The sequence below is a fragment of the Acinonyx jubatus genome, chromosome F2, assembly GCF_027475565.1.
Source record: "Acinonyx jubatus isolate Ajub_Pintada_27869175 chromosome F2, VMU_Ajub_asm_v1.0, whole genome shotgun sequence".
Taxonomy (NCBI): domain Eukaryota; kingdom Metazoa; phylum Chordata; class Mammalia; order Carnivora; family Felidae; genus Acinonyx; species Acinonyx jubatus.
In genome coordinates, this window is record NC_069394.1 from 54000515 (window position 1) to 54020370 (window position 19856).

General features: G+C 39.5%; 1 protein-coding gene across 4 annotated transcripts in view; it reads left to right on the plus strand.

The window, feature by feature from the left end:
- The window catches only part of TPD52 (tumor protein D52), a 111032-nt gene that overhangs the window by 86694 nt on the left and 4482 nt on the right, over positions 1-19856 (plus strand). For 2 of the 4 annotated variants that reach the window (XM_027064335.2, XM_027064334.2), the window contains exons 2-7: positions 670-785; positions 5790-5938; positions 7700-7801; positions 8902-8928; positions 15721-15762; positions 17269-17317. In XM_027064335.2, the coding sequence (XP_026920136.2) occupies positions 670-785; positions 5790-5938; positions 7700-7801; positions 8902-8928; positions 15721-15762; positions 17269-17317 (485 nt within the window). The remainder of the gene's footprint in view (positions 1-669; positions 786-5789; positions 5939-7699; positions 7802-8901; positions 8929-15720; positions 15763-17268; positions 17318-19856) is intronic. The other 2 variants (XM_053208720.1, XM_053208721.1) reach the window with 2 other exon arrangements.

Sequence of the window (19856 nt, forward strand, 5' to 3'; positions counted from 1 at the left end):
GTCTTAAATAACTTGGAAAGCTTTTATGTGAGTGTTGGTCATTTCTGCATACGTTAGGACTTTTTAAAGGTTATCTGGATGATATATATATATTTTTAAAAGCTACAGGAAGGTGTTTCCTACCTCCACTAACAATGGAAAGAAATGTAATAAATTATTTTATTTTTTCTGGAATAAAATTTTTGTAGGCATTGAGTTTGTTCAGTTCATGACTGAGGTTAAGTTGCTGGATTTGATTAGCAGAGGAAATTAGAGACATTTACAAACCTCTTTCCTTGTTAGTGTAAATTAGTCTGATTTACTAGTTTAACATTTGAAGCCTTGGCAAGATCCCATTCTTGGCCTCTTAACTCTTCTCCTTTACAGTAACGAACAGGATCTGAGCGAATGCTGTATTTGAATACAGCATTGTCGAAACGAACAGAATCTGAGCGAATGCTGTATTTTTTAAATTCGTATTTTGGCAGAGTGCAATTTGGCGATTTTTAGTGGTAGCTCAGACTTTCTTTTGTCCTGTAGAGGGAGAGCCAGGTCATTTGAAGGTATAGAAAGTTGATGTGTGGATCCGGTCTAATTGGTTTTATTCTCATTGGGGCAGTAAAGAAGCCTAAGGGAGAATTTTACACAGCCTTCATACCTTACAGACTCTTTTTTTAAATCCCTAACAAGGTCTGCTGAGAACAGACCCAGTACCCGAGGAAGGAGAAGATGTTGCAGCCACGATCAGTGCCACAGAGACCCTATCAGAGGAGGAGCAACAAGAACTAAGAAGAGAACTTGCAAAGGTAAAGAAGCATTCCTTTCGGAACTTCCTGTTTTGCCCTTACACTGTCATTTGTGTTTCTAAAGCACAAGGTAACAACGCGTCATTGGTTCCAGGGGAGAGAAAGCAACATGCATTTACTTTTCCTAGAGGTCTTGAGTGGGGGAGAAGAAATACAAGAGCATGATACCAGTTTGTTTTTATAGGATATATAATGGGTATATAATGGGTGAAGGGAGTCTGAGAAGTAGAGTGTGATGGAGGAAATGGATGAGAGGAGGAATAGTGGATACCGTCTCAGGGGCTTCACTAAGTCTGATACCCTTGGCTTTGCCCCTCCATCAGTGACTCTGGTGTCTCCTTTGCTGTGTTGTGGATATAGGCACTTTGAGCCCTCCTTCCTTCCCTCCCTTTCTCTCTCTTTTTCTTAAAATTAACCACTTGAAAGTGTACAATTCAGTGGCATTTAGTACATTCACATTGTTGTACAGCTATCGCCTCTGTGTAGTTCCAGAACAATTTTATCACTCCCAGGGGAGACACATACTCATTAAACTGGCGTCCTCAATCTCTCCTCCCTCATCCCCTGGCAACAATAGTTAGCTTTATGTCTTGTCTGTATGGATTTACTGATTCTGGATATTTTATTTAAATGGAATCATATAATATGTTACTTTGTGTATGTTTTTTAGGTTCACTTAGCATAATGTTTTTTGAGGTTCATTCTTGTTGTAGCACGTATTGGTACTTTACTATTTTTTGTGGTTGAATAATATTCCATTTTATGTGTCTTCCACATTTTGTTTCTCTCTTTGTGTGTTGATGGACGTTTGTGTGGTTTCCACATTTTTATAATTGTAGGCACTGAGCTGGGAACATTTGTATAAAAGTACTTGTTTGAATACCTGTTTTTAGTTCCTTTGGATCTATATCTAGAAGTGGGATTGCTGCATCAGATGATAATTCCACGTTTAACTTTTTTGGGGAACTGCCGAACTACTCACAGCAGGGGCACCATTTTACATTCCAATCAGCTATTTCTCTACATCTTTGCCAATATTTGTTATTTTCTGTCTTTCTGACTGAGTGTAAAGTGGTATCTCATTGTGCTTTTGATTTGTATTTCCCTCATGACTAATGATACTGAGCATTCATGAGCTTATTAGCCACTTGTACACCTTCTTTGGAGAAATATCTATTCAAATTCTTTGCCCAGTTTTTCTTTTAATTGTCTGTTTTGTTGTTGAGATGTTGAGCTCTTTATATATTCTGGATATTAGACCCTTATCAGATATATTTTCTCCTGTATGTTTTTTCACTTTCCTCACAGTGTCTTGATGCTCATAAGGTTTAAATTTTGGTGGAATCTGGAGCGACTGGGTGGTTCAGTTGGTTAAGCATCCGACTTCGGCTCAGGTCATGATCTTGTGGTTAATGAGTTCGAGCCCTGCATCGGGCTCTGTGCTGACAGCTCTGAGCCTGGAGCCTGCTTCAGATTCTGTGTCTCCCTCTTTCTCTCTGCCCCTCCCCTGCTCACTCTCTCTCAAAAATAAACATTAAAAAAATTTAAATTTTGATAAAATCTAATTTTTCTTTAGTTGCTTTTGCTCTTGGTGTTATATCTAAGAACCCATTTTGAAAGTTCAGATCATGAAGATTTACCCCTATGTTTTTTTCTCAGACTTTTAGCTCTTATATTTAAGCCTTTGATCTATTTCTTTTTTTTTTTTTAATTTTTTAAACATTTATTCATTTTTGAGAGACAAAGTGTGACCAGGCAATGGGCAGAGAGAGAGGGAGACACAGAATCTGAAACAGGCTCCAGGCTCTGAGCTGTCAGCACAGAGCCCAACACAGGGCTCAATCTCACGGACCACAAGATCATGACCTGAGCTGAAGTCAGATGCTTAACTGACTGAGCCACCCAGGTGCCCCAACAAATGATAGTTTTCAGTTTGGAAAGGTTTTACATCAGAGTCACTGCCTGAGATAGTTGCAGACGTTTAAATAAAATAGGGATAAAAAAAATCCCGTCTCTTATTTTTTGGGTTCATTTTAGAGATGTAATTTGCATGCCATCAAATTCTACCTCTTTGGTTTATGTGTATTCACAAGGTTGTACAGTTATCACCACTATTTAATTCAAAACATTTCATCACCCAAAAAAGACACCCTGCTCTACTAGCAGTCACTCCCAGCCTACCCTTTGTCTCTAACCCTTGGCAACCACTGGTCTACTTTCTATTTTTATAGATTTGCCCCATTCTAGGCATTGCATACAAGTGGGGTCAGACAATGTGTGGTCTTTTGGGACTGGCTTCCCTCACGTAGTATTTTTTCAAGGTTTTTTCAAGGTTGTAAGACATATTAGTACACCATTCCTTTTCCTGGCTAAATAATATTCCATTTTATAGTTATCTGCCATGTTTTGGTTATCCATTCTTCAGTTGTTGGAGATTTAGGTTGTTTTCAGTTTTTGGCTGTTAAGAATAATGCCACTGTGAATACTTGTGTACAGGTGTTTTGTGCAGTTGTATGCTTTCAATTTTCCTTCTGTATACCTAGGAGTGGGATTCCTGGGTCCTATGATAACTCTTCTGTTCAGCTTTTTGAGGAACCACCAGATGGGGCGCCTGGGTGGCGCAGTCGGTTAAGCGTCCGACTTCAGCCAGGTCACGATCTCGCGGTCCGTGAATTCGAGCCCTGCGTCGGGCTCTGGGCTGATGGCTCAGAGCCTGGAGCCTGTTTCCGATTCTGTGTCTCCCTCTCTCTCTGCCCCTCCCCCGTTCATGCTCTGTCTCTCTCTGTCCCAAAAATAAATAAAAAAAAAAAACGTTGAAGAACCACCAGAGTGTTTTACTGCCAAACCGCACCATTATCTTCCCCTTAGTAATATATGAGGGCTCCAATTTCTCTACATCCTTGCCAACCAACACTTGTTATCTTTTTTATTGTAGTCATCCTAGTGGAGGTGAAGTAGGATCTCATTTGAATTTCTCACTAATGAATGGTATTGAGCATTTTCTCATATGATTATTGGTCATTTGTATATTTTCTTTGGTGAAATGTCTATTTAAAGCCTTTGTCCATTTTTAATTAGATTATTTGTCCTTATTATTGAGTTGTGTGTTCTGTGTTATGGATACTAGATCCTTATCAGATATATTCTTTGTGCTTTAAGGGTCATTCTTTTATATATATGTATTTTTCCATTTTGAAATATGTATATTTTATATACATAGTATGTAATACATAATATATATGTTGAATTAAGGAATTGTAGCCGTGATGTGCTGAGCCAGGTATGTTGGTAGCACAATCTAACCGACAAAGGTAGGGAATACACCGGGTCATGTATTGTTCAGTAAGATTTATAGTGGTCTTTCTTGCCAGCTGTCATTAGGGGAAGTGAAAACTTCAGACAAGTGTCGGGGTAGAGTATGTATCTTTTAAGTCAGTTCTTTGGAGCATCTGAAAATTCGGAGCTGGGATAGAGAAGGAGGTATTGGAAAGCTAATAGTGTGCAATGAGAATTAACCAGTAAACTGAGAAGTAGAATCTGAAAACCTGGGTTGAAATTCTGGTTCCTACATTATTAGTGTGATGACCTAGGGCAAATTATTTAATTTACTTGATTTTGAACCTCGTTCATTCATTGTTGCCTTTTTCTTTCCGTATTCCAATTACAAATGACTTCTAAAACTGGTGCAGAATGAGAAGCACAGAGGATTATCTTTGTTCTGGACCTATCTTCTAATAATGCCATCTTCAGAACTATGTTTTGTTTGTTTTGGTAGCCACATCACATTTGATTTATCCTTCTTTCCTTTTGTCGAGTACTGTTTTTCTTCACTTTGTGTTCTTTAAAGATTTAATCAGCAGTGCAAACAGTTTAATAGCACTACATGTTGCTTTTTAAAGTCCATGCTGTCTTTGAAATCATAGAAGTGTGAGGTCAAGGCTGAGAATATGGTTTTGCAACAAGCCAAGAGAAGCATCTTTCTAAGGGGTTGAATATTAATGACTATCTCACTTTTTCAGCTTCCTGGGACAAAAGGTCTCTCCCACATGAGGTCTGTTTCTTTCTGTGGGTCTGCCTCTTTCCCTCTGTTTTTCTGGCTCAGCTTGTTGGCCTACTCTATAAGTCTTTTACTGTCCTTCTTAGCTTCTGCATAGAGTTTTTGGCCTCATCAAGTATATTTAGGCTTCCGTTTCTCATAATCTCACTGTGCCCTACCTGTACTTCAGGGCTTCTTTATCTAAGTCTTCCCAGCTTCTTCTCCCAATGTTATCTCAGTTTCTCAAGCTGGATTTCTGAATGAGAGAGACTGGAGTATCTCTTTTTACATCAGGCACATCACTCACTGATTGGTGGCCACTTGATGGGTTGGCTGTCCTTGGGTTAGGGGCCCACCTCTAACTGCCCAGTTAAGGCTGGTCAGTCAGTGTCAGGGGGTCCACACAGGACTTCTGTGGGGCTCTCCGGGGGAGATAGTTTGATTTGTTTATGTCTGTGGCTTTGGCAGGCCCTGGGACAGACATTTCCAGATAAACTCACATGAAATATATGGGAAGGTTGGCTTTCAGTTTGGCTTGGCTCTGCATGTTTTGGTGGAGAGTAGAGATAGGTTTCATTTGGTACACAAATAGGAGTTTTGGGGGCTTTCTACTAGAACTGGCAAGCCAGAAATTCAGACCAGAGGTCAGAAGAGTGGATGTTAGAATAATTTGAATATCTTCTGTGTGGAGGTTCGAGCCCTAAGCCTCCATGACATAGCTGAGTAAAGACCTACAGACAGAGAAGAAGGCTGAGGACAATTCAAGATAGAAATATAAGGAAGAGAAGAGACGCTCTACAGGAGAGATCGGCACGTAACCAGTTTACTTATTAACAACATGCTGTATGTGGTTTTTAAAGAGATCAGTGAATCAAAAAAGTTTTTAAATTTCTCCAGAATTTTGAGTATAGTTTTGCACTAATAATATTAACTTTGCTATATTTTTACCCCATCTCCCTTCCTCATAGGTAGAAGAAGAAATCCAGACTCTGTCTCAAGTGTTAGCAGCAAAAGAGAAGCATCTAGCAGAGATCAAACGGAAACTTGGGATCAATTCACTACAGGAACTAAAACAGAACATTGCCAAAGGCTGGCAGGATGTGACAGCAACATCTGCGTATGTCCCCTTGATCATACATTTTTCTAGAGAATGTAAAGGACACTTTTGCTCCTTTTGTCTGGGTAGGGGAACTGAAAGGGGCTGAGGGATGCTTCTGCGACTCTTCTTTATACTACACAGGGCACTTCCCCCCGCCCAGTTCTCAAGTGTACCTGACTCTTCTCTAACTTTGGTCTTTCAGACTGTTCTAGGGGATAGAAAGAAAACCAGCCTCGTGTGTGAGTTGAAGAACTAACATTTACGTTCCAAAAATGTTATATATTGACTTGCCAGAAATGCACCTATGTCACTTAGTCCTCAGAATAACCAAATAGGGTGGGTGGTGAGATAGCCCGAGAGAAGGAAACGGATCAGATAAGTTTTGAGGTCACAAAACTCAAAATGCAGGGGCAGCATTTGAACTCAGATTTGACCAAGTACAGAGCCAGTCTTCTTTTTACTTCCTCATAAGACTCTTGGCTCATCGTCTCTGATATGTGCTGGTGGCAGAGGCCCACCCCTTAATCTTCTTGTCTTTTTGATCACATACATTTTGATACAGCCTTAATCATGATGCAGTTTTGTTTCCTAGCATAAGGAGGAGCAAGCTTCTGGTAACAGATTCTGAAGTATGTTCTATACAATTTTTTTTATAAGTTTACTTAGTTATTTTTGAGAGAGAGCACATGTGCATGAGTGCGGGGCAGAAAGAGAAGGAGGGAGAAAGTCTCAAGCAGGCTTCATGTTATCAGCACAGAGCCCGATGCGGGGCTCGAACTCATAAACCAGGAGATCGTGACCTGAGTGGAGATCAAGAGTTGGACGCTTAACTGACTGAGCCACCCAGGTGCACCTGAAGTCTGTGTTCATCCATGCACTGAGCTGGTTACCAGCAGCAGTGTGGCTGACTGCATCTTGACATGACAACACTAGGACACTAGGACACTAGGTACACACTAGGGTGTCTACCCCCTTTGGTCCACTTCCGACCCATATAAGTCCATATAAGATTCTTTGTGAATCACCATAAACTTTTTATTTTTAGTATTTTTTCTTGATGGGATAAGTAAAAATGCCTGAGCATCCCTGTCAATAACATGAGGATCTTAACCTCTTTGTAGCTACCATATTCGTTTGGTTTTGTTTGTCCTTCATTAATCCCTGGGTAGATGGGAAGAGGAAGGTGGTAAATGATAGCTTTATGCTATAGCAAATATCATACTTGAGTCATTTTCAGTATTCCGTCGAGAGTCCACAAGTCCTTGTGTGGTAGCTCTGCAGATATGCAAAATTAAAAAAAATTCTTTATGGCCATATAACTAACTTACTTGGATAAAAAGTACGCAGGGACCTTACCTTGCTTCTGGTCCCTTTTTAGGGAATAAAGATATAAAAGGCATGTGAGGAATTTGATTTCATTTTTGTTTGGCTTTAGTGGAAAAGAATAAGAGGTATAATTTCAGCCTCTGGCTCATTTTCAGCTTTTCTCTATGACTATTTTTACCCCTTACCCCGATTTCCTTGGCCCCGCCTTTATAGGCGTCTGTTTGGCTGTCCTAGGGCACTGCCGAAGATTGAGCCTGCATGATGGTTAACGATAAAACGATGTGATGATGTTGTCCTGGTGGTTATGAAGGATTTGGGATGTTCTGAAAACAATTTTTTTTTAAAAAGGTTTTTGAGAGCTCTCCAAGAGGTGGTGATCGTTCTTTAAATTATTGCTATTAGAAAAGGTTAGCTTACCTTTTCTTTACTCTGTTCTTTTATAATTTAATATAGATACAAAAAGACCTCTGAAACCTTATCTCAAGCTGGACAGAAGGCATCCGCTGCTTTCTCATCTGTTGGATCGGTCATCACCAAAAAGCTGGAAGATGTAAAGTATGTCCTCATTTCTCCTTGCTCATTAAGTAGCTGAGGCAAATTAAAATACGTTGTGGTTGCATGTATTTCCTGACTTTGTGGATAATGCTGGATTCTCCTGTCTTCAAGTGAGGGAGGCCTCTCCTTCAAACCAGGACCTGAAATATTGTCTCAGTTATTTTAGGCGTAGCCTTCTGGCTCTTAGGCATAGCGTTCAAAATAATCATCTTGTGAGTACTTTTAAGGTTGTTGGAAAATTCTGGTTGTGCATTCTTGTCCTTTTAGTCCTTCCTGATCATGCAGGGTAAGTATGTCTCTGGTGGTTGCAAGTTTGTGATTGTGGGCCGAGCCTGTGGTCCTCCTGGCGACAGGTCCAGGAGTGCTGCCTGCACGCGTGGACCGAGACCGGCTTCAGTTCTGCGTGGTACACTGTTATACCATGGTGCGATTACCACATGCTCATCCGTGTCCTGGTTTGTACTAATGTGTAAGCTCTCTCTACATTCATGCCTAGGCCCACATCTTGATATTGAGCTTTGCTTTTTGTTTTGCATTTATATTTCAGATGAGTCTGCAGAATTTTCCTGGCAGTTTTAATAAAACCACTTCACAGTGCTTTTGTGCATCCACCCTGCTCCCCCCCCCACCCCGCCCCCGCCATGTTGATTCAAATAGCACTGAAAGTGACAAACATGGTTTAAATTTGCTGTGCTTCTGTTGGCATGAAAGTGTTTTTGTTTTACTAACAAAACCCTCAGATTGCATGACTTTGTGTTTCTCATTTGTGGGGAATGTAGCTTTTACAACCAGAATTTTGTTGGTTGAATCAGTTTCGCAACCAATGTGTATTTATTACGTACCCAAAAGTCCAAATGACTTCTTGTATTTGGACCATCATCATTCTAAGCGTCTGTGTAATAAACATAGCTTACTTGCTTTCTTTTGACAATTTATGTACATCTCTGAGGTGCTCTCATGTCTTTCTATGCCAGCTTGATTGTCTAGACCTTTAGAGTCCAGTTTAAGCCTTACACGACTTTTAAAAAGTAGGTTATTCCATTGTTTTAGATTTACCAGAACCTGCTTTCTTTTTTAATGCTTACTGTGGCTTCTTACAGAATGCAAGCCTTTTCACATTCCTTTAGGTAAGGACAGCTTGAACCATCCCTGCAGCTGTAGCCGGTGTCTAAGACAAGTGTGCTTAATTAGACTTTATTATGCCACGTTGGATGGTTGTGTTCGTCCACTGCATACTTTTCTTGTGTTTGGAATATCTTTTTCCTTAGTGCATACCTATTTTTAAGGGAGGGTTTTTGTATACCGTGGGTAACGGATAAATTAAAAGAAGAATAATTGGACACTGTGGTTCAGGGATATGGAAATGATTTTGACATTTCTTACTTTTTTGTTGTTGGTGGTGGTCAAAAGAAGCAGCTCAACCATGGCATACAGAATTCCTCCCTTTTAATGTCTGACTTTGTTTGTTTTTGATGCTTTAATTTCTTTGGTGCTTTTGTAAGGATGTTGGAATTCTCCTTCACGTGGGTCCCATTATGCTTCTGTAATAGAGTGCACATGTACTGCCTCATGATGTCAGTCTTCCGTCTTCTACAGGTTACTCTGATCACTTTTTTTTTTCATTGTGGTAAAGTAGACATAAAATTTACCCATTACTCTGCACTTTCCAGTATTTGTTTTACTAGCTTATAGTTTTTACTATTTTTTAAATTTCTTTACACTATACTCTTTGCATATGCAGGTAAGGAAATTTCATGGTTGCAAAAGGAAAAATAGCCTATTAGGCTAAAACAAACAAACAAACAATCAACCACACACACATTAAAAAGATGTCAGCCCAAACCATGCCTTATTGAAGGAATCTTTGTGATGCTGAGCAAACCTCTTCTCTGTCTCCCATACAGACTGTTTATCCAATTAATAGAGAAAACTAAGCTGGAGAAAGGTCTTTAGAGTGTAAGCAGGAAAGACAACATGGTCTGCTGCTTCCATCTCTGTTCTTCTAGTGCGAATTATGTTCTCAGTCACTTGCTGTAGCCTAGTTGTTTGTCTGCTTAAATAAGGAAACTTAAACTTATCGCTGAGGCCTTTCTGGCCTAGTGACACTTGGCCCAGGAAGTCAGAGCCAACCATAGGGATAAGAAGATCAAGAGATAGGTGGTTTTGTATTTTTGGTATTCAATTAAAAATGGCCTCAGTGCTTTAGGCAGCTGTTAAGACCACTTTATCCACAGTCATTTGAGTTGTGTGAATACGTATTCAGTCACAGGATCCATTCTGCTCCTGTTAGACTGCATTTTGTGGACAGGCCCACGGAATATAACCATACATCAGATATGGCTCTCATACTGAAAGACCTTACAATCTTTGAGCGGATGGAGTAGGGGAAGGGGGTTGGGACTAGGAATAAGTTAAGGTGGAAGAGCCGTGTTAACCCTGGATTATATATCAATGTTAGATGTGATAGAAATAAAAATGTAAAAATATTTATGTACGTGCTGTTGGGGAATGTTTCATCAGTACACATCCCTGTTCTTTCTCTGTAGTTTTAAGAATAAGCAAATTCACATAAGATGGCTCAGGATGTGCTGTCTTATTAATTGACCAGGAACAGATTAGGTATTGCCACTCTTTTCTAGCTCCTTATACAGTCAACTTTTTTTATTTCATTTAAAAACTATAATTGAGATTACACTCTGCCATTTTTAGTCCTGTTTCTAATATATATTGTGTATCCATACGTGGAAGTTTAAGTAAGACTTTTGATTAAAACCTGGAAATGAGAGATACAAGATTATTTTCTGAAAGCTAAATTTTATAAGTTTCACAGATTAAAAGTTGGCTAAAGTCACTTAAATTTCTCGGCCAAGAAGCCCTGATTGTGATCTGATTTCGTGTGTTCACATGTAAAAATATATGAGAACATATAAGATAGAAACACATAAAAACATACATAATAGAAAACCTGTATGAAGAAAAACCGCATCTTTTAGATCAGTGAGTCACGGTGGCAAATACTGGCCCAAAAACTGTCCAAGGAGAGGAAGCTTGGAAAGTAGATTTTGAGGGTTTCAGTCCCAGCAGCAAGGCCTTTGCTCCCATGGAGACGATGTGAGAGGCCTCTTTTGCCAAGTGCTTGAAATAGTTGCTTAATCCTTCAACCTCCCTTTGTTTTGAGTCCCTGTGTACCCAGCAAGCTTGTGGCAATGATTTCACTCTCAGACAGAATTGTGGTTGATTTGCTGACATGAATTGTTAGACCCTGCAACAGTTTTTAGGTCACATTGTCAATTAATAAATTGGTACTTGGGATTTAGATATGTTCCTTACACCCCAGGTGGGTGTGCAAGGAGGAGGAAGTGGAGGAGAAAAGAGAGAGATCGGTTTTTAGTCCCCTGAGAATTAGGTGTCTGTGACAGCTGGTTCGAGGGCCAGATGTGGGACATGGTAATGAGAACTATCATGGGAAGCTCTTCAGGGACAGCCAGCCTTTCCCCTCAGGTGTTGTGTTCATATCCACCCATCTCATATTTGCTCATTGTCTATACATATGTGTTGAGCATTGATTCATGCCTTTAAGTTTTTGAGAGAAACTTTGGAATTTTTTTGAGAGAAACCCTTCTCATTTTCCTGGGTGCCAGTGTGAAACATCAATTTCAGTGTTACTAATAGTATAATACAGTAATTCAGCAGCTTCATTAGTCAAGAATTTTGATATATTTAAGAGGAAGTGCTAACTAACTTTGCTTTTATTTCCAAAGGAAGTTTCTCCTGTTTACGTGTGTATTTCTTCATATAAATCTCTAGATATCTTTTTTTGTTTGTTTGGGACTCATTAAGGTTATTCCAGACCATTCTGTTTTGCTGAAAATTTTCACCCCTTAACGGGAACAGAAATGATGTCTTCTCTTTCAGAGAGTACTTTTCGATTAGAATTTGAAAAGCTTTATTGAACTTTTCTACCTTTCATGCCCATATTTCCTAATTTTAGTTACAAGTTTTTGTTCGTTCATGCTTTCATTCAGAAGTATTTATTGAACGCTAACCATGTGCCAGACCTTGGTCCAGACTGTGTGGTCCGAGTTACCAACTGAAATAACAACTGGGTGCAATGCAAACGTTTTAAAGACTGCAATGTAATATGAAATAAATGTTAATGTGTGTTTCTGTTAAAGTCATCTGTAGTAATAATGTGAATAATTATGTCCCAGGCAAGGCTCTATATAGTCCCTCCGAAGTAAGTGCCTTTATTTTTTTGATTTTGCAGAGGAGGAAACTGAACCATAGAGAGGTTAAGTGACTCCCCCCAAGATCACACAGCTAAGTGGCTGAAGCCCAAGCTTTGAACCCAGACAGCACCCTGGTTCTGGAGCCTGTATTCTTCTCTGCATTGTTCTGCCTCCCCAAAGTGATCAAGGTTTAAGAATAGGCCCCTCCAGGCACTGGCCAGCAGTTACTTTGGCTTATCACTTACAGTCAAGAAATTATTGTGAGGGCACAATGGAAAAATAATACATAGATAGCTCTCAAAAGCGTGTCTGGCACCTAGTAAGCATTCAAACATGCTAACCATTAACTCTTTCTTTTCTTTCTCTGTGTAGTACCTACCACTTCCTTTCTTCTCTTTCCTCCCTTTATGTCTCCCCTTTTATTGTGATTGGGGATGAAAAGATCAAGGAACTGTGTAAGAAACCAGGAAAATTTAAAAAATCAATTCAGCTTTTTAAAAGAATGACTTTTTTTTTTTACATATTTTTTTATTTTTATTTTTTATTTATTTATTTTTTTTAATTTTTTTTTCAACGTTTTTTATTTATTTTTGGGACAGAGAGAGACAGAGCATGAACGGGGGAGGGGCAGAGAGAGAGGGAGACACAGAATCGGAAACAGGCTCCAGGCTCTGAGCCATCAGCCCAGAGCCCGACGCGGGGCTCGAACTCACAGACCGCGAGATCGTGACCTGGCTGAAGTCGGACGCCCAACCGACTGCGCCACCCAGGCGCCCCTACATATTTTTTTATCTTACAGAGACAGAGAGAGAGCACAAGGGGAAAGGGCAGAGAGAGAAGGAGACGCAGAATCCGAAGCAGGCTCCAGGCTTTGAGCTGTTGGTACAGAGCCTGACATGAGGCTCAAACTCACAAAATGTGAGATCATGACCTGAGTCAAAGTCGGACGCTTAACTGACTGAGCCACCCAGGTGCCCCAAAAGAATAACTTTTTAAAAAAATGTTTACTTATTTTGAGACGGAGACTGCTGTATTCCCAGCATTATTGTTTTCTCTTACTTGCCTTATTTGTGAGTTTCCCCTTTCTTCCTGGTACCTCCTTACATTAATGTTCCACTCCCATCCCTTACCTAATCAGGGGAGACCCCTTGATTACACACAGGCATAGCTCTGCACTGACTTCTTGTTTTCATTCTCCATCCCCTGATAATTTGGGGCGATGTTTACTATTCAGTTTTTCAACTCTCATCACCTTGGTTTATTTCTTATGTAGGATAATCCTGAAGTAATTTGTGCCCTGGATGTTGAATTTACAGTCAACTTGATGTATTTAGAATTCATTTTATGATCATTTCTTCCACTTTGCCTTTGACTTGTTTCCTCTTAACTAGCTTGTATGCTGGTTCAAGGGGCACAGAACCCAGAAAATGACCATTGGAAGGAATGAGTTTTAAGTGGGTGTTTAGGGACAGTGGCTACAATTAGCTATGGGTTTCTGAAATTTGCACTTTATGTATTTCCTCATTTTGTTGATACTGTTGAATTCATTCAGGGAGTCCCACGAACAAGCAGTGTATCATACATCCAAGCCATCACTCCCCTTCTTTTGCCAGAATTTGGTAATTCTGCCAAAATGAATATTCTAGTGAAGAGTCTTGGTTATGAGGAACAAAAAATTAGGTAAACCAGCTTCCCTAAGAAGAATGTGTCGCATAGAAAGTTCTTTTGGAATCTGAGGAGAAGAAAGGTAGCAAGCCCTTTCCCCACCCAGACTAGCCCTGCTGGTTGGAAAGCTGGTAAAATCAAGGTTGCTTCCAGAAGCCAAGGAAATTGCTGTTCCTCTCTCACCCTGCCCTCTTCCTTGCGTGGTCATCTCTGCTTCCTTTCTTCTACCTCTCCGTGCACTATATTCAGTCCTTTCTTGGGGAACTGGCTGCTTCTGCATTCTTGCAGCCTGTACCTCCTGGTCCCATGAAAGGCCTTCCTGAACGTCTAAGCCCACATAACTTTTCAGCTCATGTACCTAGCCATTAACCAGTGGTTTAGTGTACAAAATCCCAGGATAAGAATCTTAATTGTCCTCTTTTTTTGTTTTTTCTTTCTTTTCATTCACTCCAAACAGTTTGCAGATTACCAGGAGATTAGTTGTGGTGGGTGGAGTTCTACTGATGCAGTTATCATTACTGATGATGATGGAAGGGGGCTGTGGAAATGTGATTAGACAGCCTCTTTAGAAGGCTCTAAACTAGTGTAAATGATTGTAATTAATAGTAATTAATAGTATTGTAAACTAAGAAGGATGATTTTTATGAATCTCTATCCTTCAAGTATGGATCTAGCCCACTGCAATAGATTAAGCAGGAAAAGCATTAGCCAATTCTCCTAGAATGTAGTCTTGTACCCAAGGTATCTACCACTGTTATAGTATAGAGAGAATGGTGAGCTGCCTGGATTCTTTCCTGTGTTACATATGACATTAAGTATGAAGATGTCCAGATACTTTACTGATTATTTTGACTATGTGAACTGCCAGTGTATTTTGATTTATATCTAGATCATACTTCGTGTCACTACATATTAGTGCAAAACTAGATTTGGGAGCTACTCTTAAAACACACTGTCATGTGTAACAACTGATTTTTTGAGAAAACTTAAATCACACATGCAATATTCAAATATAATTAAGAATACCTTGGACTGTCCAGCTTACCTGAAGGAAAGATTTCCTACCAAAGCGGCTATGCCAGTGATAAAAATATTGTAAGCATAGTAATCATATCAGCAATTTACAGTGACTTTGTGAGCCCACGAATTAAAGTGCTTTCATCTTGCGAGGTGGTCTCTATGGGAGATGGCTGAGAGTAGATAACCTTGAGCCTGAACGGTCGGTAAGCTGCATTGCCTTTGAGAAAGAAGTTGGTGCTAGTAAAACAAAGGGCCCAAAATGACCATTAAGAACATTTAGTTCATTGGGCTGAAGTACAAGTGTCTCTTATTAGAAAATTGATACTACTACTAAGGAGTGATCTCTAAATCACTTTCAATTGTCAAATAGGTGATTTATTTTGAAGCCTTCCTGTTTTGGTCTGGTCACAAATATGTGGGAGAAAGGCAGCTGCTGGCGCCCTTCACCAGCCTCACTTGTGCGTGTGTGTATCTGTATGTGTGCTTCGTTTTTTGAGGGGAGGTGGTGAACATTGAATCAGGAGTCCCAAAGACCCAGGTTCCATCCTACTGTGACCTTGGGTAAATCACTTAACTTCTGAGCCTCGGTGCTTGATGCCCCATAGATACAGGTGAAAAGCACTGTAGAATTTTCAAAGTGCTATGAAAGTGCAAGGTTGAATTATTAGCTCTGTCAACTACATGGGTTAAATTGGCTCATGAACGGGCGTCTGGCTGGCTCAGTTGGAGCGTGCGACTCTTGATCTTGGGGTCCTGAGTTCGAGCCCCACGTTGGGTGTAGAGATTATTTAAATAAATAAATAACTTAGAAGAACAATAAAAAATTGAATCAAAGATAATTTGCTCATGAATACAAGTGCATTGGAATAATTTTTATCCCCTCCACCTCAAAAAGTAGATAAATCTTCATGGTGCCAAAAGAATGAGCCCCTAGAAAGCTGCGTTTTATAATGTCTAATCACGATACTAACTTCCTGTCTATCTCTTTTTAATGCTGCCTCTTAGTATCCGCTCCATTCAACATTCAATTAGCATGCCTGCTATGAGGTAAAGTATTTTATTTTTACAAAATGTAGCTGATCTTACTCTTTCTTATTCTTTATTTCAATGTGTAACTTGAACTGTTCTGAAGCGGGGAGCTAGGATTCTGCTCTAAACAAGCTGCGCATTTAACGCTGTATCAGTTTTCAGTTGCTCCTTCTATAATGTTAAGGTGGGTGCAAGTGATCCAATAAAGGTTTGTGATTAAAAAAAAGAGTTATTATTTCTACTTTATTTTGTAAACCTATTAAATTGCTTCATATTTTAAATCTGCTTAACTGTAAAAGTGAACACTACCCATCTAATAAAGCTCTTCATAGATAACAGCTGTCCGACCACCTCTGTCTGCTAAAGCTACTCGGCTTTCCAACCTCCCTATTTCCACTTCCCTCATCCTATTCTGACATTTGGAGCCAACTGTGATTCAATTCTGCCATCCTCTTCCATCAGGAAACAATGTGCAAGCAGTGCATGTTACTGTCTCATTAACCTCTCCAGAGAGGCAGGGGATTTTTAACAACACATGCTTGGCTTAACCTTTAGTATACATCAGAACTACCTGGAGAGCTTGTTAGACCCCCTGCTTGCTGAACCCCGCCCCCTCTGGTTTCTGATTTCTATAGGCTTGAGGTGGGAACCGAGAACTTGCATTGCCCACAACTTCCCAAGAGCTATGGATGCATCTGGGGGACTACCCCTTGGGCCTGGTTGCCCATCACCACTGTGGAAAGGAGAGAACCCCTTGTTCCCTTCTTCACCTTTTTCATCTATGTAATAGGAAGGATATTTGAGGTCAGGAGGTCAGGTGGATAGTTTAAAAGCTTCGGAAACCCAGACGTGAGTGACATAGGTTCTGTGATCCTCGTTGATTAATATGGATGAGTGTGAAGACATGGGAGAGGCTTTCTGTGCGCTCAGAGTGCTCTGTCAGTTGGGGCAGCTTTGTGATGTAGGCAAAACCACATTTCTGTGCTTCTTCTTCCTTTTGGTCTCTCTTTCCTCATCTCTACTGCTGCTCCCTGGGAACCAGGATCCCTGTTGTGGAAACTCATGTGGTCTGCTTGTCCTGCTTGGTGATGGGGGTTCATGTAGGACTCTTTGCCAGGCAATATGTGAATTTAAACACAAGTTTTAGAGTATAGTTACCTTAACTAAAATTAAACTGATCTAAGGGTGGCACACTTAGATGGTTAGAGAAGTGACAGAATTCGTGTTTTACCGACTTTGTTCCTTCTCCTCACACATGTACTTGACTACATCTATATCATGTATATCTGAGACAGGCTGTTTGTGGAACTGAAGGCATTGTTGTAGAAATCTTAGACCAGAATTTGATCATGTTACCTAATAATACATATTTGCCTCTATGCCTGCACAGACATACACAGCTAAATCTGTTTCTTTGCTGATTGAGAATAACTGTGAAGAGGAATACAATCAACTAATGATGTTTCAAAATCAGTGAGTTTTTTTCAGTGTTTGCAATTTTACTGTTTTTCTTTCTCTCCGTAGAAACTCCCCAACTTTCAAATCATTTGAAGAAAAAGTTGAAAACTTAAAGGCAAGTAGAGATGAATAGAATCTTAGTGATGTCTTGCTTCGTGCCTTAAATTTTTTTGCTGTGGGTAAATTATTCACATTACTCTTTCTTTCTAAAATATTTAGAGCCTTGATGACTTTATTCTTTACATTATTATAGGTGATATGTACTCTTTTAATCAATGTTTTGAGTGTATGTTGTAGCATGGTAGATGCTAAACGCTGAAAGGAAATGTGTAATTTAAAAAACAAGTAGTACTTGAGAAGTGTGTACTGCTCCAATACACTTATAATTTGACAAAATTTAATATAAATTTTATTGTAGAAAATTAGCAACAACATCGAAAAGCCCAAAGAATAACACACAAAAAATTGGTCCTGTCACCTGGAGTCAGTGATATGTATGTAGTTGGACTATAATGTTAATGCTTTAAGAAGGAATTAACCAGATACAACATAAACATTTTCCTTTATCATTAAATATTCTTCCTCAATATTATGTTTAATGGATGTTTACATGTACCTTGTGACAGATACTGATTGTTCAATCCTCAGTCATTAGACATTTGTATTATGATGGTGATCACTATTGATGATTCACTGTTTTATTTTTTGATTGCTTTGATTACAGTGAAGGTGGGCATTTTCAATGATTATTTTTATTAATTTATAAATTATATTTTCAAAATTATGTTGAAAACTATAAAATTATTAACTCTTAGGATCACAAGCGACCAGAAAGGTTGTTTGGTTCCTGACCAGTTCCTAGCCTTCTCTTCAGTTTGGGCAAAGCAGTGTTTCATTTCTTCCTAGACAAATCCTGATAATTAACTGTGGGTATTTTTTAAGGATTAAAATTATTATCTTAAGCGTTTTATATAAATCTGCTTAAAAACAAATATTAAGATTTAGTCTTTCATAATCGTAACCGAGTTACTTATTTTTATTTATTTAAAAAAAAATTTTTTTTTTAACGTTTATTTATTTTTGAGACAGAGAGAGAGCATGAACGGGGGAGGGTCAGAGAGAGAGAGGGAGACACAGAATCTGAAACAGGCTCCAGGCTCTGAGCTATCAGCACAGAGCCCGACACGGGGCTCGAACTCACGGACTGTGAGATCATAACCTGAGCCGAAGTCGGACGCTTAACCGACTGAGCCATCCAGGCGCCCCTGAGTTACTTATTTTTAAATGCATCTTTTTTAAATTACAGAAGCAGGGGCTACTTATGGAAAGGAACCCAAACACTGTAGTGTGGTTTGGATCTTTTTTTCTTGCCCATACAAACACTAATACACACCTTTTCTGTTTCCACATAAATGTATAAACATTTTGCAGATGTGAATCACAGCTGCATGCACAGTCCTATAACTTGTTCATCCAGCCCCCCCCCCCCCCCCCCCAACTAGCATATGTGCTGTATGATCTCACAAACACAGGGACCTGTTCTTCTTACTCACTCATGCTTCTCAAGGGCCTGGATTAGTCCTTGGCACATTGATGCTACTTAATACATATTTGATGAGCAACAAGTATATCCTAGTCATTCTTCTAGGTCAGTAGGAGACTTGCTTTATTCTTTTTAATGCCTAGTCATGTGTTTGCAATTAAACTGTACATTACAGGAAGTCAGCTGTCACTATTTAGGATTATCCTGAGTCTCTCCTTGAAATCTGCCTTAAGCATTAGTTTTTGAAGTGACGGGTTGGAAAAAACAGATAGCTGTATTCTTTAGACACTGAAGAGGACTAGAAACTTCCAGGTCATTTACTATATATTCTGCCTCTGAGTGTATTTAGATTCTATAAATTGTGGTGAAACTTGCTTTTGAAACATGACTAGGCACCATTCAGATAAAAACATGTAATTTTTAGAAGTATAGAATAGGAAACAGCTATCCCCCCAAAAGCTGTAAAATATAGTTGTACACTTGGGATGTAATTTTGCTAAATTACCTTTATGTTCAATTAAATATTGGGTCTACATGTACTTATGTTTAGATTTTGGATTGGTTCATTTATCTGTGATAATTGAGCATTTGCCATGTGCCAGATGATGAATGGTAGACCCTGGAGATACCCCAGTGAGCAAGAGAGATACAGACCCTTTCTGCAAATGTGTAGGCAATTAAATGGCCATTGAAAATAAAGTGAGTGGGGGCACCTGGTTGGCTTAGTCAGTTAAGCGTCCAACTTCAGCTCAGGTCATGATCTCACGGTTTGTGAGCTTGAGCCCCGCGTGAGGCTCAGAGCCTGGAGCCTGCTTTGGATTCTGTGTCTCCCTCTTTCTCTCTGCCCTTCCCCTGCTTTTGCTCTTTCTCTCTCTCTCAAAAATAAATAAACATTAAAAAAAAAAAAAAAAGCAAAAAGTAAGGTAAGGCTCCATGACGGGGAGACTTGGGGATGCAGAAAACGTCTGACCTAGCTTAGGAAGGAAGGTAAGAGAGGGTTTCTTACAGGACAAGATAATATAAATGGAGGCCTTTAGGTTGAGGAGAATGTTTTAAAAGCTTTGACACCTTTTTGAGGAATACCAGGCATTTTGCTGTGCTGTAGGGTAGT